The following is a 26,825-nucleotide window of genomic DNA, read 5'->3' on the forward strand; positions in this document are numbered from 1 at the left end:
ACACAACATTAATGCTATTAAATGTGCTCTAAGTAGCTTTCCTGTCACTGTTATAGTATACTACATATTGTACTTTGTTTATTGTAATGTGCTTGTCATGTGCGTGCGTGTGTGTGTGTGTGTGTGTGTGTGTGTGTGTGTGTGCGTGTGTGTGCGTGTGTGTAACATTTTTTGTTACAATACATGAGCAGCTTACTTTTTACTTGCTACAAGCATGTACATATGTAAATAAACTTAACTTTCTTTAAAACAACATACAGCAGACACCCTCATCCAGAGCAACTTACATGTATCTCAATTTATACAACTGAGCAGTTGAAGGTTAAATGTGTTGCTCAACAGCCCACATTAGACCACTTAGCTACCACTTCACCATTTGACTTTACATACAAACATATAGTTGATTGTATACGTGGTTTTGTTTTCTGCTCAAAACCCTATTCTCAAAATATCAATTCCGGAATGATTCTGTAATATTATTTACTCGTTTCTCAGGTATTTTTCAGGTTAATGTGTTTTATGTAAATAAAAGTGTTATAAATAATCAACAAGAATGTCAGAACCATAACAAAAATAGGATGGATGGAAGGAAGCTACACATTTCCTGATCTGATTATATTATGATATGGAAAGTTATGTAATGAGCAGCTGTGATGTACAGCCGTGTGGTTAAATGGCATCACATATTATGCAATACAACTATTGCTAAAGTTCACATGAATAATGCTCTGTATCTTTCAGTACTGACTCCAACTTCCAATGTATTGCATTTTAATATTTACTTCATTCAGTAGAACAAAATAAGCAGAATTACAGTGTGAATGTGTGGGAAAGTACTATTCTGTTCTGGAAAATTATCAAATATAAAATCAGAGGACGTCATTGTGGTAACTAAGAACATTGCTGGTGGCTAAAGTGTTGTAATCTTTTCATTTATTGTAAATAACAAGCTAAATACTTTTAGTTTTTGTCTCTTTTGGTAAACTGCCTAAAACAGGGTTTGTTTGTTTTTTTCATTTGATATGCTAGTTCATTTAACACCAAAGTGTTATTCGTTTTCTTTGTTTATTATCTTAGGCTGGATCTGAAGACTCGGTAGATAGATAAAGGAACTCCTTTTTTGGAATAAGCACTAGAGAATGAAAAAAAGAAGAAAAACAACACTGGCGTGGGCGGCACAAAAGGGATGAGGTTGAGTAATTTATGTCTCATCAGAACTATAAATACTGGTTGCAGGATTTCAAAGCTAGACAGAGAGTAAGACCAACCAGAAGAAGAAGACGAAAAAAGACTCAACTTCAGAGACTTTGACAGACTTTCAGAAATCAGTGGCTGAAAGCTCTCAGCATGAGAATAAGTATCTTGGCAGTTATGATTCTTGGGACCTACACGTTAAGTGCATGGTGTCACCCAATTAAAACCATCTTCGTGACCTTCCCCGGGGATGTAATCAAAAACATGACAGACTTTGAGCTGGCTGAAGTGAGTATTGCTTGTCTTCCTTCATTTTTGCAGATTCACGGAAATGTATAGAGCACCTTGTTAAACATCTTCTGCTAAATAAATTATTTAACTATAACTGAAGGATACTTGGTAACCGTAGTTAACATTACCATTTATTCATCCATATATACACAATATACAGTGAGGGAAAAAAGTATTTGATCCCCTGCTGATTTTGTACGTTTGCCCACTGACAAAGAAATGATCAGTCTATAATTTTAATGGTAGATTTATTTGAACAGTGAGAGACAGAATAACAACAAGAAAATCCAGAAAAACGCATGTCAAAAATGTTATAAATTGATTTGCATTTTAATGAGGGAAATAAGTATTTGACCCCCTCTCAATCAGAAAGATTTCTGGCTCCCAGGTGTCTTTTATACAGGTAACGAGCTGAGATTAGGAGCACACTCTTAAAGGGAGTGCTCCTAATCTCAGCTTGTTACCTGTATAAAAGACACCTGTCCACAGAAGCAGTCAATCAATCAGATTCCAAACTCTCTACCATGGCCAAGACCAAAGAGCTCTCCAAGGATGTCAGGGACAAGATTGTAGACCTACACAAGTCTGGAATGGGCTTGGACCATTGCCAAGCAGCTTGGTGAGAAGGTGACAACAGTTGGTGCGATTATTCGCAAATGGAAGAAACACAAAAGAACTGTCAATCTCCCTCGGCCTGGGGCTCCATGCAAGATCTCACCTCGTGGAGTTGTAACGATCATGAGAACAGTGAGGAATCAGCCCAGAACTATACGGGAGGATCTTGTCAATGATCTCAAGGCAGCTGGGACCATAGTCACCAAGAAAACAATTGGTAACACACTACGCCGTGAAGGACTGAAATCCTGCAGCGCCCGCAAGGTCCGCTGTTCAAGAAAGCACATATACATGCCCGTCTGAAGTTTGCCAATGAACATCTGAATGATTCAGAGGACAACTGGGTGAAAGTGTTGTGGTCAGATGAGACCAAAATGGAGCTCTTTGACATCAACTCAACTCGCCGTGTTTGTAGGAGGAGGAATGCTGCCTATGACCCCAAGAACACCATCCCCACCGTCAAACATGGAGGTGGAAACATTATGCTTTGGGGGTGTTTTTCTGCTAAGGGGACAGGACAACTTCACCGCATCAAAGGGACGATGGACGGGGCCATGTACCGTCAAATCTTGGGTGAGAACCTCCTTCCCTCAGCCAGGGCATTGAAAATGGGTCGTGGATGGGTATTCCAGCATGACGATGACCCAAAACACGGCCAAGGCAACAAAGGAGTGGCTCAAGAAGAAGCACATTAAGGTCCTGGAGTGGCCTAGCCAGTCTCCAGACCTTAATCCCATAGAAAATCTGTGGAGGGAGCTGAAGGTTCGAGTTGCCAAACATCAGCCTCGAAACCTTAATGACTTGGAGAAGATCTGCAAAGAGGAGTGGGACAAAATCCCTCCTGAGATGTGTGCAAACCTGGTGGCCAACTACAAGAAACGTCTGACCTCTGTGATTGCCAACAAGGGTTTTGCCATCAAGTACTAAGTCATGTTTTGCAGAGGGTTCAAATACTTATTTCCCTCATTAAAATGTAAATCAATTTATAACATTTTTGACATGCGGTTTTCTGGATTTTCTTGTTGTTATTCTGTCTCTCACTGTTCAAATAAATCTACCATTAAAATTATAGACTGATCATTTCTTTGTCAGTGGGCAAACGTACAAAATCAGCAGGGGATCAAATACTTTTTTCCCTCACTGTATATGTGGTTAAATAGCACATCTAAATATATTACCAGAGGAAATTATACATGTATTCAAGTAAGCTTGCCTGATTGCCTTTTTCTATTTTGTTTGTCTCCAGAGTTACCTGAAGCGCTTTGGTTATATGGAGATTCTGGATAAGAGTGGACAACAGGGAGCACTGTCTACTTCCAAAGCTCTGAGGAGGCTGCAAAATCAACTGGGTCTGAAAGAGACTGGCAAGCTGGATCAACCGACAATTGATGCCATAAAGACACCACGCTGCGGTGTGCCAGATGTCCGCAACTACCAGACATTTGATGGAGACCTAAAGTGGGATCACAATGACATTACATATAGGTAACTATTTTAGTGTTTAACAAGTTAGCTTTTTTATACAATTGTATCTTTTCCTGTGCTTTTGCAAATAGCTATACTTCCCCACTGTCACTACAGATGAACATTCATGGAAATCAATAGTCATTTGTTTAGAAATAAAATGGATCATCATTTAAAGAACGAGTCTAAGGGAAGATGCGATCTGTGTGACAAATGAAGACAGCAGAATACCCAGCATCAGAACTACAGCTACAGGATTAGGGCAAAAGTTACTGATTGTAATACTAATTACTTTCTGTTATATTTTCTGTAGGATTCTGAGCTACTCACCAGACTTAGATGCCTCTATTATTGATGATGCCTTTGTCAGAGCCTTCAAGGTGTGGAGTGATGTCACACCCCTAACTTTCACACGTCTCTACAATGGCATTGCTGACATCATGATCTCGTTTGGAAAAAAGGGTTAGTTTTAAATCATAAGATTACAGAATAGAGTAGAATAAAGCATAAATACTGCCAAGTCAGATCTCTTTAAGCAGTGCCCTGTCACTGGGAATTTTACAATTTTATGAGTCAAGAGGACAATAACTGAGTTTCATCACTTTTCCAGATCAATGGTTTATGCAGTGTTTAACATCATGCAATTGTGTGATACAAATACAAAACAAAAGGGGAAAACTGTTAGGATATGAATATTGCAGATCATGGAGATTTCTACCCATTTGATGGGAAAGACGGCCTGCTGGCACATGCTTATCCTCCAGGTGAAGGGGTGCAGGGAGATGCTCACTTTGATGATGATGAATACTGGACCCTTGGCAGTGGACCAGGTAAGAGTCTTTTACTTAAAAAAAATAAATAAATATTATCAAATTTTATCAATTTACCAAACATAAAATATTTGTCAAATAGCAGTGATGCTGCACAAATGCTCAAAAATAGAACTATAGCTCCCTCTAGAGTTTTGCTTATACAGTATACTCACTGAGGATTGTCATGCAAACTCAGTAGTGCATAACTTCCTTCAAAGTGTGAGCTGATTATCACAGTTTCATGTAAGCATGAATATGTCTTTTTCTTTCAGCAATCAAGACCTACTATGGCAATGCAGAGGGTGCTTTGTGTCATTTCCCTTTCCGGTTTGAGGGGAAGTCATATTCCACTTGCACCACTGAAGGTCGTGAAGATGGCCTGCCATGGTGTGCCACGACTGCTGACTATGGCAAAGATGGGAAATATGGTTTCTGCCCTAGCGAGCGTAAGTTCTTTATTATATATGGCAAGACCCGAGCAACATTTCAGTGTATGTGAGATGATAAAGTAACTGAGCTTGTCTCTCTTTCTTCACAGTTCTGTACACATTTGACGGGAATGGAGATGGTCAAGAATGTGTCTTTCCATTTGTGTTTGAGGGGAAAACATACACCAGTTGCACCACTGAAGGACGTGATGATGGGTATCGCTGGTGCGCTACTACAGCCAACTTTGACCAGGACAAAAAATATGGGTTCTGTCCTAACCGAGGTGAGAGCCTTTAATGGACCATTTGGCTTAATCACTTCTGAGAACCTAGCTATTACGTAAAACTAAGTATTAGGTCAAAGTTACTTAAAGGAAGTGCTTCATGATACAGTTGATGTTTATCAGCACATCATTTTTTTCTCTAAGGAGGTGCTACTACATACAAGTGATGTTCATTAGCAAATGAAATGTGTGTGTATAAATTTTGAAACAGATACTGCTGTGATTGGTGGAAACTCTGAGGGGGAGCCATGTCAGTTTCCTTTCAGCTTCCTGGGGAAAACCTATACTTCCTGCACAAGTGAAGGTCGCAGTGATGGAAAACTGTGGTGTGCCACAACTAGCAACTATGACAAGGACAGTAAATGGGGATTTTGTCCAGATAAAGGTAATTTTCTGAGCCTTTAGCATTTTATAAGTGTAGCTAATAATACATCTCTTAACCACTACACTAACACATATATGCAAAATTCAAGGACTGCTATGAACCCCTATTTCTGCTTGTCACAGGATACAGTCTGTTCCTGGTGGCAGCCCACGAGTTTGGACATGCTCTTGGTCTGGAGCATTCCAACATTCAGGATGCTCTGATGTACCCCATGTACAAATATATAGCGGACTTCTCTCTGCATCAGGACGACATTGAGGGCATCCAGTATCTCTATGGTATGCACATGAACATGGATATTATATATTCACCCATTTTATAACCCTGACTTAACAAAAAGACATATTGGACACAACTATTGACAAAAAAAAATCATGGTACCTAATAATGTATTCACATCTTTTACCTTATTCAGGACCCAAAACAGGCCCAGACCCTACTCCACCCAAGCCATCAACCACTACAACTTCCCCAGTTTCTACTCTCAAACCCACTAAAAAAACACCAAATACTACTCCATCTACAACTCCCACCACAACTCCATCTGTGTATACGCCTGTGGATCCATCAGTAGATCCTTGCAAGGTGGATAAATTTGATGCAATCACAGAGATCCAGGGAGAGCTTCATTTCTTCAAAGATGGGTAAGAACTAGTAGCCTGAATGCAACAGAACGATCAAGGCTCTATATACACCCAGAATACACAAAGTGAATTTTTATGACCAGGTACCTGGTTGGGTGTGCTTGAGGAATAGAGCAGGTGCAGCTTCAAGTATTAAAATAATTACGAGTATAGATAATGTTAGATTTCCAAGTATCTCAAGAATCTCATATTTATGTCTTCAGATCTCTGTCAGCCCTTTCAGCCTGTTCTACAATTATTTACTTCTATTAACTTTTAGTTCTGTGCTGATATGAGCTAGAAAGTGTGGTTTTCCTTAGAACGTTTCAGATGTGGGGAGCCTAACTGAACACACACGGACACATGCATGCTCACAGAGGACGTCCGAGGTTATTCATGCAAACCAAGAGTATTTATACACATTGATAAGAAGTAGTGCGTGGACAGTTTCTACTGGTGCAGGGGCCAGACAGTTTTAGACAAAACACACAGCACCCAGGGTCATACAACAAAATAAGTCTACTATAATAAAGATGGCAGATGATCAGCTTATTCAAAGAGGTAATTAAATGTATACATTCATCATAGGTATTTGATAGCAGTTCATAATATAAGAGAGTACATGATATAAGAGAATTTCCTTTCAGATAATAATTAATATCTGTGGTACTCCTGGATGTTTAGTCATATATAATTAATCAGTAATCTCTCAAGAAATTAAAGGAAATAATCTTTTATTCCCATTAGGTACTACTGGAAGTCCTCAAATCGTGGTAACAAGGCACGCAAAGGCCCTTTCATGGTCTCTGAGAGATGGCCTGCCCTGCCAGCCAAGCTCGACACTGCTTTTGAGGGCTCTCTTACTAATAAGATGTACTTCTTTGCAGGTAAGAAAGAGTTAGGTAGCTTGTTATAATTTATCATTCCATATATAGGTTATATAATTAATGATGATTAGATTTAACAGAGATTATCCGTTTCAGGCACTAAGTTCTGGGTGTTCACTGGAAAGAATGTACTGGGACCACGCAGAATTGAGAAACTTGGCTTGCCTGTCAGTTTGAAGAAGGTTGAAGGAGCATTGCAGAGGGGAAAAGGCAAGGTGCTGCTTTTTAGTGGGGAAAATTACTGGAGGTGAATAAGTCTATCTAAATCTTTCTGATCCCTCAGTTAAATAAAAACTACATATAAAATGAGTTTTAACTAATTTCCACTGCTTTTGGCCCTTGTTCATTTTCTTAGTCTGGATCTGAAGACTCAGCAGATAGATAAAGGATATCCTCGCCACATTGACGTGACCTTCCCTGAGGTCCCAATGGATGCTCACGATGTGTTCCTCTATAACAGTAAATCACTTTATGTGGTATCCATTTGCAAAAAACATCTAAGTATCAAATTTCAGTTATATTTCATTTGTCCAAATTACAGTTTTTAGAGATCCTACTCAGAGGTCATGAATTAAACAAAATATCACTATTTATTTTTTTCCAGGAAACTATTACTTCTGTCGAGACATCTACTACTGGAGAATGACCAGCAAGAGACAGGTTGATAAAGTTGGATATGTCTATGAACTCCTGAATTGTCCCAAGTTCTGAATCTGATTCCATCAGATTAAAGTATTTTATTATAATAATGGCCAAATATTTTTTAGGAGTTATATTAAGAAATCTTTGCCTGTAGCAAATGATAAATTCAGTTAAGAATATATTGATTAATTTATATTAAAATATATTTTATCTTCTGTATTTTCTGTTCTTTGTATTAAATCTAAGTTTGTACAAGTAAAAGTTTTTAACAATTGTCTGAATTATTTCTTAAAATAAGTATTTTGTCAAATTAATAATTACATAAAATGTATTTTAAGCATCTATGTATTATTTTCTCTTATCTTTATCACTAATGGTATTGTGATCACATATATGAGCAAGAATTTTCACTTTTTTTTTCCTTTTGCAGTATTTTAAATGGCAAATAAGAAAACATTGTTTAAAAATCTACACATCCATCTAATATTCAGTATATAATTACTGTAAGCGCAGGCTTACATGGGACGGAGGAATGTCATGATTACGATTAAGAGAAGAGGAAGGATCAGAGGAGACAAAGCAAGAATGTGCGGTCCACTGTCATAGCCCATATTCTGGAGCTACTTATGGCGTAGCTGAGAATATTCAGCAATAATGATCTGAAACTGTTTAGGTTTAAACAAATATAATTCAGAAGGTTTAAATCAAAGTGGCCAATACAGTTTACAATGGACATGAAACCACAAACAATGTTCAAAAACTCACGGCTATGATTGGAGGCAGGGTTATAATTTAAACCAATCATATTAGTAACTTTTCAGAATTGCAATGCCCAGAAATTCTGGATAAATTAGAAAGGCTATGTTTGTTTTTCCTTTCATTCTTTACCAAAGTTCCCAGTTTTCCCCATAGACCTATATTTGACTGCTACAGTCTTACTTTTTGATGATACCAGCTACAGTACACAAAAAGCACACCACGGTGAACCTTAAATCTGGTTTCACCCCATCAGCCAAGAGCAACAATCTGAAGCTACAGTGTGTAGCTTCCCCAAACTGGACAACTCAAGAGCACATTATTTTCCCCCAATCTGATGTTTGATGTGAGCTCCTGACCTGTATATGCATGTTTGTTTGTTTGTTTTTTGCAAAGCAATTGTGCTACTGCCACATGAGTGGCAGATTGGATGATTACATGAATGAGCAGGAGTACAGGTGTTCCTAATAAATTACCTGCTGCGTGTATATTCTGATCACATGCCACTTTCATTGCACACGTGGATTTCATTCATTAAATGATGTGACATTAATTATACTACTAACTTAGGAGTAATTTACAATTTGAAATGTAAACAAAGACGATATTCTCTATTGTGTGTTCCTCAAAATGGGGTCTGTGAAGAAAAGCCAGGGGGTCTATGATTATTAAATGTAGTTACAGCAGTGGAAACACAGCACAAATTGACAAAATATTACTGTACATATTTATGTTAATGAAATAAATCTCTACTGGGGTACGGGGACACTTACTAAAGGTTTGAGAACCCCTGCTCTATAACAATACATTGGTAACTGACTAAAGTTAGCAGCCATTTTGAAATCTTGCAATAAACTACTTGTAAACTCATTAATCCACAAAAACTGACCTATGAAAAAATATACATACATTTAATGCGGTATTATACTATATGCCTGCGCAAACAGAGTCTAAATTATATATTCTTACGACGAAAAAATGTTTATTTTTGAATACGAAGACACCGTGAGGAGCCGTGCTCTCTCAGATAAATAGGATCCGGTCAGCTGAAACAGGAAGCGAGGAAATACTGATGGCGCCCGACTAGAAAGCAGTAGCGAGGATCGCTTACAAACGCTTGTTTATTTAAGAGCATCAAGGACTAGTAACACAAACCGGAAGCGCATACGCGGTAAGAAAAATGTTTGGATTTTAGAGTTTGTCATCAAGTTTACGCTTAATGTTTTTATTCAGGGGGAAAATTCGGGCGGTCTGTGTCGCATGTAGGCCCTCGAGGTCCCTGAGCAGTTTCTCACACTGCCTGAGTGCAAAAGAACGAGGCTCTGAAATGGCGTCGTGCTGCAGGCAGGACGGAGGGCAGCTTTTCCTATTTAAACAACTACGGTTTAGTGAGTGGTCGTAGTTTGGCGTGAATTGTACGCGTACACAGTTGGCATAAAGTTTTTTTTTTGTTTTTTTTAAATCATACTGGGAATTAAGTATTTTTGTCCTCTGCGTTTAGGAATGTCAAACACAAATATGGCCTTCTTGATGCCCTTGAATATTGAGTCGTGTTAGCTAACCAACAACAAACTCACTCTCTCCCTCTCTCGTGCTTCTGTCACTAACGCTAAGTTTGTAAGCAGAAAATCATGTAAAGCTAATTAATTTAGCTGCGTGTTAATGTGTCTTCTACATGGACTTAAATCTAAACACAGTTAATTTAAGTAGCTGTAGTGGTTAATGATAGTCTTGGAATTAGCATTACAGTTGGTAACTGTTTCATAATATCCCTATGTGACAGGTTTGGCGTTGTGTTCATAATGCGACTCACTGATACGGTTGTTTTGACTCCATTAAACTATTCACTGCAGCTTTATTTCGAAGACAAACGTAAACTCATATTTGTTGTTTGTTAGTTGATTTAACTTTTGTTTGTGGCTGCGAGTTTCTGAGGCGATGAGGAGGGAAAGTTTGTGTGTGTGTGTGTGTTTCTTTCACGTGTCCCCATCACGAACTTAGCTTCTCTCTCTCTCTCGTGTTGTTAAATAAAGGATGTTTCTTTCCTACGGATACAAAATATTTTTAACAAACTCGGGTCCTCGACATGGTTTTCTCACCCTGAGCCTTATTTGAGTATTGAATTAGCTGAGAAATACTGTCCATTCAAAACAACATCTGTATACGCCTTCACTATAGTCCCCCCCCCCCGGGTTCTCTGATTTCCTCCCACCTCTCAAAAATATGACCGTAGGCATATTGGCTACTCTAAAATGGTTCCTAGGTGTGAACGTGTGTCTGCACACTGCCCTTGGATTGACTGGCGTCCCAATCCAGGGTGTACTGCCACCTCATGCCCAGTGTTACTGGGATAGGCTCCTGATCCACCGTGACCTTGACTAGGATAAAGATTTTTTCCCCATTTTCTTAAATAATATGTTTAAATGTAGCCACAGATCACAACCTCTCTGTCATTTAAACCCACCATCTACCCTGAATTTTATTTTCAACTTTTCACCACTGAGGAGAACACATAGCAGGAAATCTTAATCTTAACAATCTTTCATATTTGTAAGCGGTTTTTCAGGCAGCATATGGTTCTATAATCCAAGCACTGCTCACAAGTACAACCATATACATGAACAGTGTAACCATACACATGAAGCTGCTTAATTGCACTTGTCATGTACATAAGCTCAGAGTCAGACAGTGTTCAACTATGCACAGTATCTCCTCCAGAGCTGAGATGGATTCAGAGGATATGGAGGTGGAGAGTAGCAGCGATGTGGGGCATTCAGGGATGGAGGAACCGTCCGAGAGCGGCATGGCAATGGAGTCATCAGAAGCCATGTCTGCAGACAGCAGTGATGCAGCCACACTGCCAGCCCTTGCACCTGAGTCTGACTGCCATGTTGGACAGAGCTCTGAGGGCATTGTGGTAAGAAAAATTATCAGTTTAATAGAAAATATGTAGTTAATAAGCTTACATAAAGACTTCCTTTGTTCTAAGCATGTGTTTCTTATGCTTACTGGCCTGTTCTTGTCATAGGTTTTTATCCCAGAGACAAGCTCCAGTACAGATGTGCGCGGTGTCCATCTCCCAGACTCCTCCTCTGTCGCGCAGTCCACCAGTGTCTCCAGTGTGTCCACAGTCACCCAGTCATTGTTGGTGTCCGAGTCACCTCAGGTCCTCGTGCACTCCAGTGCTGTATCTGAAGGAGGGATGATGGTGTCTGATTCAACAGCCTCCACCTCTTCAGACCTGGGCTCTGCCATTGACAAAATAATTGAGTCCACCATTGGGCCTGATATAATGAATGGTGGGAAAATACTTGTCTTTCATATTATGTTAAATCTCAACGAGACTAGAACATTAAGTTCGTCTGTGCAATAAAATCAAAGGTTTTTTTTGTCAAATATGTCCTCCATTTTCACAATATTATTCAATGTTTAAATATTTTCCTGATCTACAGGATGTATTGCAGTAACAAGTGCAGAAGATGACAATGCAGAGGCCACTCAGTATCTGATCCTGCAAGGACCTGATGATGGTGAGCACGTAAAAAAATTCTTGTGTTTGGCATTATCTGTCTTTTTGTTGCTGCCTTAACCCTGGAGGTGTGAACACCTCAGTCTTCCCTGAATAAATATCTCTCTAAAACGTTTTGGGTCATTTTGTTCTACTATGAGACTGATTACATATTACTACTGGTTTGCTAAATAATAGATTGTTATTGGCCCAGGGCATCTCTCGATTTTGTAACGATGTCTGTCAAAATCGGTTTTAAAATCTTTTTCTGTCTGTAGGAGCTCCTATGGTGGCGCAGATGTCTTCCTCGGCACTATGCAGCCGCCTCACTATTGACGCTTTATCGGATGGGCCAACCTCCACCTGTTTGGATCAGGCAGACCTATCAGAGAGCCTGCAGCCCGACCAGCCGGGCCATTCAGACTACAGTGAGCATGAGGACGGCAGTAGTAGCAGCAGCAGCAGCAGCAGCAGCATTAGTCGGCCTGATCCAGATCAGACGGGCGATCCGGGTCAGTCCCGGTTTGAAGACTATGGTGCAGATGAATCAGAGGAACCGCTGAGAGGCTACGTGGCCGAGTGCAGTGGCGCGGTTGAATGTAGCGACAGCAGCTGTGTGGATGATGGCACTGTGCGGCACTCGTTGGCTGACACAGCTGGCTCACATCTCCAAGACCAAATGGAATGCAGCGAAAGCCAAGCCGGGCCATACATCAGCAGCAGTGGTACTTACTCCACCCTTCCAGAGCCTGAGGCAGCACCCAGGGAGGACGATGGAGTTGTGGTGGAGTCCGGAGTGGCAGCAGGGCCAGGGGACAGGGCTCCCGACCTGGCTGAGCTTGAAGAAATGATGGAGGTGGTCATTGTGCAACAGTTCAAGTGCAAGATGTGTCCATATAAGAGCGTTTCTAAAGACACTCTCATCAATCATATGAGAGACAGGCACTTCAAACCTGCAGGTGAGGAGAACTGAGCATTTCTTGCTGCATTTTTAAGTTCTCTCTCTTTTTTTATTTTTTTAACAGGTATTTTGGGGAAAACTGGAGGTTCCTTAAAGAAAAAAACTGTATTTAAAAAAAAAAAATCTCTGCCACCTCTGTAATGTATGACACAAATTTCTACATGTTTCCCTTTATTGAGAAAATAATGGAAAATTTGTCCTTTCGCATATGTACAAATGGTACATAAAGCATGGTTTAAACATCGTAACAGAATATTGAGGCGGATCCCACACACGTCTGTACACTGCGATAAAGACCTATGACAACGACAGGCCAGTGAGCATGAGCTACACATGCTCAGAACAAAGGAAGTCATATGTTTGTTAGTTGAAAGTACTCTTTTAGGAGTTAAAAATGTCTTTATAATCATCTGTAACGTTTGTCACCAAGGTGATCCTCCTAAAAAGCGAGGACGTGGAAGACCAAGAAAATCTGAGACACTGGCCCAACTGGGGGCAAAGATGAAAAAAGAGCCGCCAGAGGAAGATGAAGATGACATCATAGACGCCGGTGCCATTGATGATCCTGAAGGTGGGTATTGTTTTTTCTTATTGATTTTGTGTGTGTACAGAGCAGTATATTTGGTTGATTCGTATTTATCCTTTCTAATGTATTTCTTTAATTTTTCAGAGGACAGTGACTATAATCCAGCAGATGAGCAGCTAAGAGCCAGACCACCTACTCAACGACCATCTCCTGCCTCCTGCTCTTCATCTTTCTCCTCTAACTCACTGAAGCGTCCTCGCAGGATGGTGGGCCCGCCCCGCAAATTTCTCTACCCTCAAAGTTACACAGGTCAGTGAGTAACAAAACAACAACAATTACAAAATGACGATGATTGTATGCGCCTCGATATCACATTTATTATTTATAAGAAGCCATACCTTGCAACTGCTGTTTATGTAGGTTATAGTGACTGACAACAACAATGACTAATGTACATGTAAGTTAATTAGGTCTCGAGTTTTCCTCACCATGGTCATGTGGCACCATAGAAGAAGAGTTAATAACCTGATTAATCTTAACTCAAGTTACAAAACAGTTTTTCTTTCAAGGTGCATAGGACGGAGAGCATTGACTCAACTTTAATGTGTACTCCATGCTAACATGTCTTTTGTGAATGTGTCTTTGTAGTGAAAAAAATGTTTCTGCTTCACAGAAACAGCAGTGTCAGTGTCTCAGACAAGCACTATAGTGGACCCCCAGGCTCCTGAAGAGGCCAGTTCCTCTGGGCTGGAGAATGGCACTGTCTCGATATCTAATGGCTGTACTGTGGAGCAAGGTGTCAGCCAATCAGATTCAGAGAACAAAGATCCTTCATCAAACAATGGCCCTGATGACGAGGAGTTTTTCCCACGGAGGCGCGGACGACCATCAAGGCGTTTTCTTCGCAAAAAATATAAAAAATATATTAACAGAAAGTAAGTTCCCTCTTATGTACCTTTTCATTCATCTTAAACTAGGTGTAACCAGTGCATATACATTCCTTCATCAGTCAGAACACGGACATATTTCATCAAAAGTGACAGACTTTTATTTATGCGTACTCATTATTTTTGTATGTGAAGCAAGTACTACAAATCCCTCAAGCCTCTGTTGAGACCTCATAACTGCTGGATCTGTGGGTCACGCTTTCTGTCTCAAGAGGACCTCCGATTTCATGTGGATTCTCATGAGGGCAACGATCCAGAACGCTTTAAGTGTCAGCAGTGCAGTTACCGCTGTAAACGTTGGTCTTCACTTAAGGTAAGTTGGTTAAAACATTCGTTCTTCTATCACAGAGAGATCTGCTACTCTGCTTAGCACTGGAAAAAGTAACTCTCAGCTGACTTTTGTGTTTTCCGACGAGGTGTACTGTAATGGTGTTTAAACAAATATATGTATTTTAGCTCTTCCCAATGGCAAAATGGCATGTGGTGGTCTGACCGAGATGTGTGAAGACATATTTCTATTCTTTTTGTGTAGCGTTTGCCAACATAAAGAGCTATAGCTCAGTTATTTCATACTTGTTTGGTTCAGGAATGTGCCACTCTTCAATGAAATGCAGTTAAAGACATCCTTCCATGTGTTGTAGGAGCATATGTTCAACCACCAAGGTACCAAACCATTTAAGTGTGACGTCTGTGACTATTCAAGTGTCTACAAGAAGGACGTTGTCCGACATTCTGCAGTTCACAGCAAAGAAAAGTAAGGTTTCTCATGGTGCAATACTGGAAGGTTAAAATACAGCCTTGAAACACTATGCAGATGTGGTTTCAGAAATAATTCATGAAGTATAATTGATATCTGAGTTAACCATCATTTTATTTTTATTATTATTATTATTATTATTATTATTATTGAAATAAGATTCTTCTATATAACACGTCCTTTTTTCCCTCTCCTCAGGAGTAAGAAGACAGGCCTGGTAAGATTTACTGTTTTCTGGGTTGATATTTAAAGCACAGTGTCCTTTAGTTCAAAGTGTGACGTCATATCAATTTACATACATCTGAAGTCACTATCAGCTTTTAATATGATGGCAGCCTTTTGATGGTCTTCCCCAGATTCCAAAGGTGTCTGAGTTCCCGTGCCCAATCTGCCATCGTGTTTACCCCATGCAGAAACGCCTCACGCAGCATATGAAGACGCACAGCTCAGAGAAACCGCACATGTGTGATAAGGTACGAACATAAGTTACATTTTTACATTAGGTACTTTTTTTTTTTTTTTTACAAAATGTACCTGTAATCTGATTACTTTGTTTTTTGACGTAACTGTAACTGATTACAGTTACCAGTTTTTTGTGTCCTGATTACGTAACACCGTTACATGTACTCCATTACTCCCCAAGACTGGAAGCAGCCATGCAAGCACAAGCCATGACACTATCTCCACCATGCTTGACACATGAGCTTATATGTTTTGGATCATGAGCAGATCCTTTCTTTCTCCACACTTTGGCCTTTCCATAACTTTGGTAGATGTTAATCTTGGTTACAAAAATCTTGATTACAGAATCTTGTTTACAAAACTGTATTTCTTTGCAAATTCCATTCTGGCATTCTGATTCTTATTTCTGATGAGTGTTTTGCATCTTATGGTATGACCTCCACACTCGAAGTCCTCTTTGACAGGTGGATTGTGATACCTTTACCCCTGCCCTTTGGAGGTTGCTGGTGATTTTCTTAGTTGATTTTCTTAGTTTTACACATGTAGCTGTAAATATAAGGCAATAAAACCTGAAATTCTGATCTATTCTCACTCATCTTTGATCTCAAACCCAAATATCTTCAGTGTATAACAAAAACAAAAGAAATGATCTTGCTGTCCCAGTACTTTTGGAGGGGACTGTATGTTCGACAGTGTGGTGCAAGGAGGAAAAAGAAGCAAGTAATGCAGTAGAAATGGAGACTGGTGACAATTTAAAGGAAAACAGCAACTTTGAAATGGTCATTGCAAATCAAGTTATTCTGATTGATCACCTTCATCCTATGATGAGCTTTCTATTGTTATGGAAGAGGGCTCTTTTGGAATGATGGTGCCAAAATCCACAAAGCACAACATGTCGTGAAATGGTTTGATGAGTATGAAAATTATGTAAATCATATGCTTTGCCCTTCACAGTCACTATATCTCAGTAAACTTGAATACCTATGGGGGATTTTGAAGCGACAGCGCTCTCTACTACAATCAGCAAAACATCTATGTACTAGTGCACTTTGTTGTTTTTTTCCTTTAATTTGTCACATGTCTATAGAAGAAACTGAATTTTGAAATTTAGACTTACTCATGTAGCATAACATGATTTTTGTTTTTTGGTTTGGAATTTACAGTTTCTGACCGAAATAATTTTTTTGTATTGCAGTGTGGAAAGTCTTTCAAGAAACGATATACTTTCAAAATGCATCTGCTCACACACATCCAAAACTGTGGAAACAGCTTGTAAGTTGCCATTCATGTGTTTCTCCATTTCTGATTTTTCATACTTCAAATTCAAGTCCAGTGTAAACTGAAGCTTTTCACAATATAAACTAAAGTAAATAAATGTGTCTTTTTTCTTTTTCTTTTTCGATCAGGTTTAAGTGTGAGTTCTGTGAGGTCACTTGTAATGATAAGAAGCAGCTTCTAAACCACCAGCTGTCTCACACCAATGACAAGCCTTTCAAATGTGACTACTGCAAGTACTCCACGAGCAAAGAGGACTTCCTGTTGTCTCACATTGCTATCAAACACACTGGTGAGTTGAGGATCTACACTGAGTAACTTATGTCACATATATTGTGATTAGGTTATATAGCTATGCACTTAATTTTCAAATTCATTTTGTTTTGTCAATATTAAGATTCAGTCGTCGCATTTGTTTTTGTGGTAATCGTAACATTATTGCTAAATTCGACTTAACTCTGAAATGAGAACGCTGAATTCCGAAGGATTTTTTTTATTTTTATTTTTTTGCTACAAGGTGGGGAAAAATCATGGAAGCTGCCATGAAAGTATGTGTTTTGGTAACAACAAGCTAGCCAGCTAACATGAGTGATGGCACGTCTATGATTCATTTCCATTCTCAAAATAGCAAACTGCATGGTTACTGTTTTAGATTTAACCAACTAATATGTCTTTGTTGGTTGATATAAAGTAAATATGTCTATAAACTCATTTATAAAGTAGAGAAGTGATATTTCACGGTGTGAGCAGACATGATGATTTGATGTCATATGCAGACCTTCGGGTTGAGGAGACCATTCGAAGTTGAAAGGGTGTTTTCTTTGGTTTTTATTAGTCTCGGGTCAGAAAGTCTGCATAAAATCTTATTTGAATGCAGCCTATGTTCTAAGATGTGACCAATAATAATAATAATAATAATTATTATTATTATTATTATTATTATTATTATGTTCATTTCTTTAGTTTGGCGCTATTGCTGTGAAGATAACGTGGCTAACATGGCAAGTAATGGAAGTGATTTCTGTCACTATATAATGACGCAGCTGTTAGTTTCCGTGTGTTCCTCAGGAGAGAAGCCGTTCTGCTGTGACCTGTGCCACTTCATGACCAAGCACAAGAAGAATCTGCGGCTGCACATGCAGTGCCGTCACCCTGAGGCCTTCGAAAGGTGGTGCGAGTCTAATCCTGAGGAGCCAGTGAGGAGGCGCAGGAAGCCCTTCTTCACCCTGCAACAGATAGAGGCACTCAAACAACAGCACGAGAGCCAGACACTAGGGAGCACCATTGTGAGTCCTCAAATAAACTCTGACTTTGACTGAGTGGTTAAAGTAGAGTAACAGTCTGAGTACACTAGACACTTACTGGTGACATTAAGCTCTTTTCATGGAATCAATTATTGTATTATATAGCAAAATACTCAAGACAAGGTAGCGTGATGTGTTGATTATTTTGCATATAAGAGCAGGTCTTGAAATATTCCTCTTATACTACAGCAATTTGCTAACACTAACAATTTTTTTTATTTGTTAAAAAAAACATACTTTTTTTGTTATCCATTTATAGTTGCATTAATACTGTGGCACATCCGCAAAACAAGTTTGGTCCTGTTTTCACTTGAATTTATAGCATTTTTTTCTCACTTGAAAGTAAGAATACAGAAATGTAGCTTGTCATGTTACCAAGAAACTACAACGCTATCCATCCTGAATAATTTCCCATGTCGGAAAACTGAAAATAACCGCTTTACCTCTGAGTGTTACAAGTACCAGAGAGACACTGGAGACTCCTTCCAAAAATGCTTAATAAACATCTCCTCTCAGAAAACTTCACCATATCAACAGTTACACACTTTTTCTCAAAATCTGTTTGTGAGCATGTGCCATAAAAGTCCCTATGTACGTTGTTACTCTAAAAACGATATTTGAACGTTAATATACACCTTTCTTTTTATCTGCCTTGCAGCTGATAGTATTTCTTGTGATAGAAAATTAAACAAGACCTTCTGACAAATTGAGAATTTAACAGCACTGTGGTATAATAATAAATGTTACGTTAGATTTAGCTACTTAGTTTTTTTTAATTGTATGTTAAAGATTTAAGAGATGTATTCATCACCAATCCTGATCATTCCTCCACAGGTAACCGTGGATCCGTTAACTCTTCAAACCATGGAGCCAATGGGGAATGCATCTGTGTCCCAGGATGCACTGGGAAACACCACCATCATCTACGAGCAAGGTCTGGATAGCATCTGGTGTTACATGAATGACCTTACTCAATACAGTAAACGTACAATATGTGTATTGATAAGTAATTTTATTTTACTTGTTGTAGGCCAGTCGTCAGATCTGTCCGCCCAGAATGCACTGGACCTGCTCCTGAACATGAGCAATGCACGAGAGCTGGTTGGAAATTCACTCCAGGTACTGCGGTCTGGAGGTTGCCTATTTATTTTAAATATGTAATGAGTAATTACATGTTCAGAATCCTGGAGCGATCCAAATAGTCTTTCACACCATCTGTTGCAGTAACTCTGTGTCTCACATTCAACAATGCTCTTTTCAGGTAGCTGTTCTGAAATCGGATGGCAAGACCCTGGAGGCGGGTCCTTGGGTCACAGCGGAGTCTGCAGGTCAAGACTCATCCCTGCAGCCACAGAACGTCGTGACCTATCACGTGTCTGAGAACGGGGAGACCCTCGTGCAGGAGGCGCTGACTCAGGAGGAGGCCGCAGAAGGCGAACAGGAGTTTGCACAGATTGCCATCAGCGCTTATGCGACCGCCAGAGAGTTTAGCGTGGTGGAACAGGCTGCTGAGGAGATTCACAGCACCGCCACAGCTTATAGGTATTCATGATTAGCACAACCAACATCACCAGCACAGCTGTTTGAAGTATGTGGAAGTAATCGCATGGAATATTTTCACATACTTTGAGAATACCGCTGTACACACTACTGTTTATAGGGCTGATCTTTGTGACTTTTGATAATCTCTAAACGTTTTGTGTGGCTGCAGTGTGGAGGAGAGCTCAGCTGATCATCAGACTGTGGAGGTAAGCAGTGAGTCAGTGTCTCTCTCTACACCGTTGAAGGAACACAAAGACAAGTTCTACCTGAGCTCCAGTTTGACTGATGGCGTGCTTCAGCAAGTGGAGGTGAGCATTACTGCTTGGGTGTTTTAAATAACCTTAAATAAAGGTTATTCTGCAAGTCTTAGTTGAGAAGCAAATGCATGCATTATACCTTTATACTAATAGTGTGTTTATCATACCCAAAGTGTCTTATTAAGGTCATCACAATCCTTTCAAACAGCTTCAGTGTGCCTTGACATAGATTATACAAATCTAAAGCTTGAACACCATTCTTCAAAAATAAATAAATAAATAAAATGTCTAACATGTCAGTACAAAATCTCACATAAGTGTTCAGTTGGGTTGAGTTCTGATGTCTGTGAAGGCCATGGCATATGATTTACATCATTCTTGCCGTCATACCCTGCGAATGAGGGAATTGTCATCCTGGTAGAGAACACTGCCATCAGGATAGTAATTCATTATAGGATAAAGTCAGTCAGTCACAACGCTTTGTATTGATTTGCAAACACACTATTACATACAACCCAAACAATGCGAGCAAAAATGCCTTCCACAGCATAACAAAACCAGCAGTTTAAATATATATATATATATATATATATATATATATATATATATAATATAATATAAAAATTGAAGGCATTTCTGTTATGCACTACAAGTATCATGATGTAATACTACTGTTTGCTGGTAGATGCATGATGTATTTGCTAAGTAACTACCAGCAAGCATTAGTATTACATTTTATAAAAGAAAAGAAAACTGACTTCAGGGACATTTTATCTAATGTCTACAAAAATGAACTCTTGCACTATAAAGTAGGGCAAAATAGAATTATATAAAATTTTAACATTTGAAAGATTTAGTATGACATTTTAACATCAAATCAGCTGATTTATTAAAAATTATTTTTTTATTATATTAAATGTTAATAAAATACCTATTTTTTTTAAAGCATGATGTTAGAATGAGAATGTTTAGTGTCAAGTCTGTGCTGTTTGTGCACTAGACCTAAATGTGCAATTCTCTTTGATAGCTGAGTAGTGAAGCCCCAGGCTCTCCATCTCAGAGCTCATCTTCCCAGCCCCAGCAGCTCAACACCAAACGCTTCTGCTGTCGGGTCTGCATGGAGACTTTTCATGGACGCTCCGACATGGAGAACCACAAGAGGGCGCACCTGGACCCCAACACATTCAAATGTCCTGACTGTGAATTCACTGCTACATCGTGGCCAGAGGTTAAGGTAGACAATGCGATTATAAAACCAGTAATGTTTTAGTTTAAGTTTAGAGGTGGAGAAACAGACTCCATCCTGTAGTACAACAAACATGATGCATCGATTATTCTCTGTAGACTCATATGGCTATGCATGCCTACCTGCGGCCTCATAAATGCCCAAGCTGCAGCTTTGCCTCCAAAAACAAGAAGGACCTGCGGCGCCATATGATGACGCACACCAATGAGAAGCCTTTTTCGTGCGAAGTCTGTGGACAGAGGTGAGAAACAGGACTTTACAGTGACCCAGATATTTTGATTTTTTTTTTTTTTTTTTTAGTAGATTTCCTCTAGGTTCTCTGGTTTCTTCCCACCTCCCAAACTATGCAGGTGGATTAGTTACATTCAGTTAACCCTAGACGTAAAGGAGTGTGTTAATGTGTGTCTGTGCATGGCGACCTACGATGGACAGGTGTCCCATCCGGAGTCTATTCCCGTCTCGCACACAGCGTTCATGGAATAGGCTCCAGATCCACCGTGACAGGATAAAGTGGTTACTGAAGATGAATGAAAAAGTAAATGAATAATGACTAAGGCTTCATCCTGTACAATTTTCCACTATGCACTAAGAGCAAGGCTGACTCAGAGACAGCTCCTAGTTTAGTATGCATTTGCTATATTCTCATCTCCACAATGATGATGGCTAAGTTCTTTACCAGGACTTGAAGGCTAGGCAGTTTGTCTGTACCTTATATCACTCTGTAAGCAACTGCAAAAACTGAAAATCCACAAATTCAGCATATTTCTTTCACCCCTTTCAAATTCAAATTTGTGTGTGTGTGTTTGGCTCAGGTTTAATAGGAATGGCCATCTGAAGTTCCACATGGAGAGGCTGCACACGCAGGACCCCCCGCCTCGCAAGCCCAGATCCAGCAGCTCCCAACAGACCATTATTGTGAACAGTGATGAGGAGGCCTTGGCTACACTGCAGAGTGAGTAGACCTAACACATCTGAGGAGTCTGATTTTCATTATTTTTGTCTTAGCATTTTGTTTAAACCTGCCTGTCCACTCATTTTGTGTTTTTGTGTGTGACAGCATTGCAGGCAGGTCAGACTGTGATCAGTCCAGAGCAACTGCAGCAGGCTTTAGGACAGGAGCACATAATAGTGGCCCAGGAACAGTCTCTCTCTGACCAGGTACTGCCCTACGTCTGTTACTGTTACAGTGATGGTAGTCATTTATGATGAAAAAAGATCATTATTCATAATTATTTATTATTAATAAACAAATTCCTTGTCAGGAGGATGCTGCATACATTCAGCAGATAACTACAGTAGATGGCCAGACAGTGCAACACTTAATGACGGCGGATAATCAGGTGACAGAAGTGACCGTTTTCTTATCATATTTAGAAGCAGTCTCTGATGACTTCTGTACCTTGGGGATGGCTACAAGACCCCATTTAAAAAAACAAAAACAAAAAAAACAGCCAAAATTATTGTATCGGGTCTTTTGCACACTTCTGAAAAAGAAAGTGAGACAAATGAAAATGTATTTCAATAAATGATGCACTAATTAATTCTGCATCATATCAAAGAGTGCTTGAAGATAATGTGAAGCCATCTGTCCAAATATTTAAGTTTAAACGAAAGGACCTTTCAACAGGATAATGATCCTAAGCACACTAGCAAATCCACCAAGGAATAGCTCAAAAAGAAGAAATGGAGGGTTATGGAATGGCCTAGTCAAAGCCCAGATTTGAATCCCACTGAAATGTTGTGGGGGGATTTGAAACAGGCAGTATATGCAAGAAAACCCTCAAACATCTTGCGACTACAAGAATATTGCACAGAAGAGTGGTCAAAAATCCCAGCAAGCTGATGTCAGACTGTACTTACATTTTCCACAGAAGAATATCACATATATTGATATTTCTGTTGAATAAATGATTGAAAAAGCTCATTTTCCTTGTGGCTTTGTTCAAGTATATCAATTTAATTAATAGGCACTCTTTCAAAGATGACCAAATATGTCAAAAACGCCAACCATTTCCATGGGGTGTACTTACATTTTCACATGACTGTTTTTTGAATTACCTCATTTTTTGCTTTTTTGCATTCACCAAAGTACACACACCTTGTTACCAAACTAATCAGTTAGAATCATGTCAGTGTTTTATGTCTCTTTGTACCAATCACCTACACACAGATCTTTCATTATTTCTCTGTTACTTTTCCACATATTAATTGTAATGATCTTATTACAGTGTTAGTCTAACACTAAGCGCTTGGACACTATGACTATTTTCATATGAGTATTGTTTTGTTTTTTTTTCCCATGAAGGCAGCGTTCCTAGTGTGTGGGCGATACACATTGCTTTATATAATCTGTGATTCCAGGATTATTTTTAACAAGAGGAAATTGTCGTTTTTGGTAAAGAAGCAAAAAGGAGAAAAGTCTTTAACTGACTGGAAAATGTGAAAACAAAAAATTAAGTTAGGAAACTTAGTGTTATCTTTGAGTTAATGGCATTAGTAAAATGCTTTTTCCTTTCAAGAAATGGGACGCATCAAAGCGTCTTCTACTTCTTTTGATTATTATTATTATTATTATTATTATTTAATATGCACTTTATATTGCTGCAAAATCTAAGCTGGGCTTTTCTACATCATGTGTTTCGGCTGCTTTAGGTAAGTAATGATATTCCCTTCTTTCTGCCCTTTAGGTCCAATACATCATCTCACAGGACAGTGTTCAGCACTTGATCCCACAGGAATATGTTGTTGTATCCAATGGCAACCACATTCAGGTCAGCATGCACTTTAATACAAGTCTTGATTTAACCATTCCTTCAGGTGTGTTCCTGAAACAGCTAAATTTAAATACTGTAATGAAATTAATCAATGAAATGTAAAAAAAAAAAATATATATATAAATTAGTTGTTATATACATGTTATTCAATATGATTGGCAAAAAAGGTAAAGGTTATTTCTAAGAAAAACCTATCTGTTTAAATAATGTCTACTTTGTTCCTCAGATGGAGGATGGCCAGATTGCTCATATCCAGTATGAGCATGACGGGACACTCCTACAAGAACAGCAGGTGTGGAACAGAAACAACAGTGGCACACTTTTATTATTGAATTTATGGTAAATTTAAATTTATGGTAAGTTTACTGTCAGTGCATGTTCACCTCACGTGGTGTGTGTATGTGCGTGTGTATGTGTGTGCGTGTGTATGTGTGTGTGCGTGCATGTGTGTAGATTGCTGTGACTCACAATGGACAAATCCAGTACTTCCCTATCAGCACTGAGCAACAGATAGTGAGCCCTGAGGATCTAGAAGCTGCTGCACACTCTGCTGTCACCGGTATGACCTTTTCCACCTGCTTTCATTGTTTAAGTAAAATCATTACAAATCACTGGGGTAAATCCTTATGGCAGGATGATTCCCCTTCACCAACAAGCATCCCAAATGAATAAATCTTCTGACATTTATGTGAGTTAAACCAGAATTCTTTGCCTATGGAAAAAATACTGATGGAAAATTGTAATAATCATGGATTGTCAGGTTTTTTTTATTACCCATGGACCTCCTATAACTGTAAAATATACACTCACGTCCATAAGTATTTTGACAGTAACACAATTTTATTGCATTTTGCCTCTGTACGCCAACACAAGGGATTTGAAATGAAGCACTTTAGGAATTACAGACATTTTTACAGAGTCCCTCCATTTTCACAGGCATAAAAGTAATTGGACACTTGATTGATAAACAGTTTCATGGCCATGTGTGGCCTGTTTCCTTATTATTTCATGACAAATTAAGGAAATAAAAGGTCTGGAGTTGATTCCAAGTGTTGAATTTGCATTTGCTAGCTGTACATGGGAACTCTCAATATGCAGTCCAAAGAGGTGTTGAGGCACGTGAAGGAAGCCATCATTAGGCTGAAAAAACTATTAGCAGAAACTTTAGGAGTGGCCAAATCAACAATTTGGTGCATTCTTAAAAAGAAGGAATGCACTGGTGAACACCAAAAGGCCTGGAAGATAACTAAAGAAAATGAATTATTTCTTGGTGAGGAAAAAACCCCTTCACAACATCTAGCCAAGTCAGTTACACTCTAGAGGAGGTAGGCATATCATTGTCAACGTCTACAATCAAGAGATGCCTTCATGAATGTAAATAAAGCGGGTTTACCTTAAGATGCAAACCACTGGTAACACTCAAGAACAGAAATGCCAGATTAGACTTTGCTTTAAAAAAAAAAAAAAGAATTCTAAAAATAAATAAATAAATAAATAAAATAATAAAAAACCTGACCAATTCTGATGCAAGATTAACTTGTACCAGAATAATGGGAAGAGAAGAGTATGGAGAAGGAAAGGAAGGGCTCATGTTCCAAAGCATATCACATCATCTGTCAAACATGGTGGAGGTAATGTTATGGCATGGTCATGTATGGCTGACTATGGAACTGGGTTACTGGTGTTTATTGTTGATGTGACTGCTGATGGAAGTAGCAGGATGAATTCTGAAGTGTATACATCTATACTTTCTGCTTAGATTCAGTCACATAGTGCAAAACTCATAGTACAGAGCTTCAGAGTACAGATGGATTGTGACCCAAAACGTACCATGAAAGCAACCCAAGAGCTTCTTAAGGCAAAGAAATGGAATGTTCTTAAACACAAATGCTTTTCACTTACTGAAGACAAAACTGAATGCTGAAAGACCCACAAACAAACAGCAACTAAAGGCGGCTGTAGTAAAGGCCTGGCAAAGCATCTCAAGGGAGGAAATTCAGCAATCTGTGATGTCCATGGGCTCAAAATTTCAGGCAGGAAGTAGTTTTCTAAAAGAGATTTCAATACGAAAATGGCGAAGCAGCAGATTGGTGATGTAAATAAGAGTGGCTTTCTGTTTCTAGCTGTAGCTGATGCAGCCATGGCCCAAGGTCAAACAGTCTACACCACAGAGGCCACACCTGAACAGCTGGAGCAGATGCAGCAGCAAGGCATTCAATACGATGTCATCACATTTACAAGGGAATAAGGACACGTACAGGTTGCATGGCCTGCTGGTGCCATGGAGCATTACGATCAAGAGGCCATAGTAACAACTCACTGTTACTATCCATAATGGAAAATTAACATGCAAATGATTATTTTTTGTTTGTTTTTGTATATTATGTAAAGTACAATTATAGAAAGAGTGGGGAAGTACAATAGTGGAATATAAAAGCAAATCATGCCTTGTAATTATTTAAAATGATTTATCTTGCTCTGCCTCCACTATTCTGCTTTGTAAAAAAAAAAAAACCATACAAAATTCTGTACTTAATTAAATTTAAATGATTGCTTGGTTTGCTGTAGCGATTAAGAGAGCATAACGACTACTGGTGGTACTACGTATGTACTTTGGAAGTCTGGTTTAGTTCTGTGGTCTTTATTTTGTCATGTTTTCCTGAAACACTGTTCTGAAATAGTAGCTTTCATTCATTTTTCATTCATGTTTTTTGTTTGTTTGTTTGTTTGTTTGTTTGTTTGTTTTTGTTTTGTTTTTTAATTGTATATGATTTTTCCATGAGGTTTTGCTTTGGCATTAATAAAGCTAATACCACTTAAGTCTCAGCTATTTGTTGCTATTCATATATTTTTTTATAACTTTTAATGCACTAATATTATACAGT

General features: G+C 38.9%; 2 protein-coding genes across 6 annotated transcripts; both read left to right on the top strand.

Annotated features, from left to right (window-relative positions):
• The first annotated feature begins 1,158 nt into the window (after window positions 1-1,158).
• LOC128607898 (matrix metalloproteinase-9-like) lies at window positions 1,159-7,780 on the top strand. The gene is made up of 13 exons (XM_053625153.1): window positions 1,159-1,482; window positions 3,347-3,585; window positions 3,878-4,026; window positions 4,266-4,394; window positions 4,649-4,822; window positions 4,915-5,088; window positions 5,300-5,473; window positions 5,596-5,751; window positions 5,889-6,117; window positions 6,844-6,983; window positions 7,080-7,230; window positions 7,339-7,442; window positions 7,588-7,780. The coding sequence occupies exons 1-13, from the start codon at window positions 1,348-1,350 to the stop codon at window positions 7,692-7,694; spliced, it is 2,061 nt and encodes a 686-aa protein (XP_053481128.1). The 5' UTR covers window positions 1,159-1,347; the 3' UTR covers window positions 7,695-7,780.
• Window positions 7,781-9,417: 1,637 nt separating this feature from the next.
• Window positions 9,418-26,766, top strand: LOC128607896 (zinc finger protein 335). 5 transcript variants are annotated; one of them, XM_053625151.1, is made up of 28 exons: window positions 9,418-9,552; window positions 11,088-11,298; window positions 11,410-11,680; window positions 11,834-11,911; window positions 12,168-12,848; window positions 13,281-13,421; window positions 13,521-13,685; window positions 14,050-14,311; window positions 14,459-14,636; window positions 14,965-15,077; window positions 15,279-15,297; window positions 15,416-15,553; window positions 16,738-16,814; window positions 16,949-17,109; window positions 17,886-18,103; window positions 18,956-19,055; window positions 19,152-19,240; window positions 19,383-19,663; window positions 19,833-19,971; window positions 20,948-21,154; window positions 21,265-21,407; window positions 21,979-22,118; window positions 22,224-22,324; window positions 22,429-22,506; window positions 23,854-23,937; window positions 24,167-24,232; window positions 24,394-24,499; window positions 26,064-26,766. In XM_053625151.1, exons 2-28 carry the CDS (start codon window positions 11,107-11,109, stop codon window positions 26,186-26,188), a joined length of 4,353 nt encoding a protein of 1,450 aa, XP_053481126.1. In that variant the 5' UTR covers window positions 9,418-9,552; window positions 11,088-11,106; the 3' UTR covers window positions 26,189-26,766. The 5 variants fall into 5 exon arrangements, with proteins under 5 accessions (XP_053481126.1, XP_053481125.1, XP_053481127.1 ...); XM_053625150.1 differs by having other exon boundaries at window positions 11,100-11,298; XM_053625152.1 differs by lacking the exon at window positions 9,418-9,552 and adding an exon at window positions 9,567-9,769 and having other exon boundaries at window positions 11,100-11,298.
• Window positions 26,767-26,825: the final 59 nt, after the last annotated feature.

The sequence above is a fragment of the Ictalurus furcatus genome, chromosome 5, assembly GCF_023375685.1.
Source record: "Ictalurus furcatus strain D&B chromosome 5, Billie_1.0, whole genome shotgun sequence".
NCBI classification, from domain to species: Eukaryota; Metazoa; Chordata; class Actinopteri; order Siluriformes; family Ictaluridae; genus Ictalurus; species Ictalurus furcatus.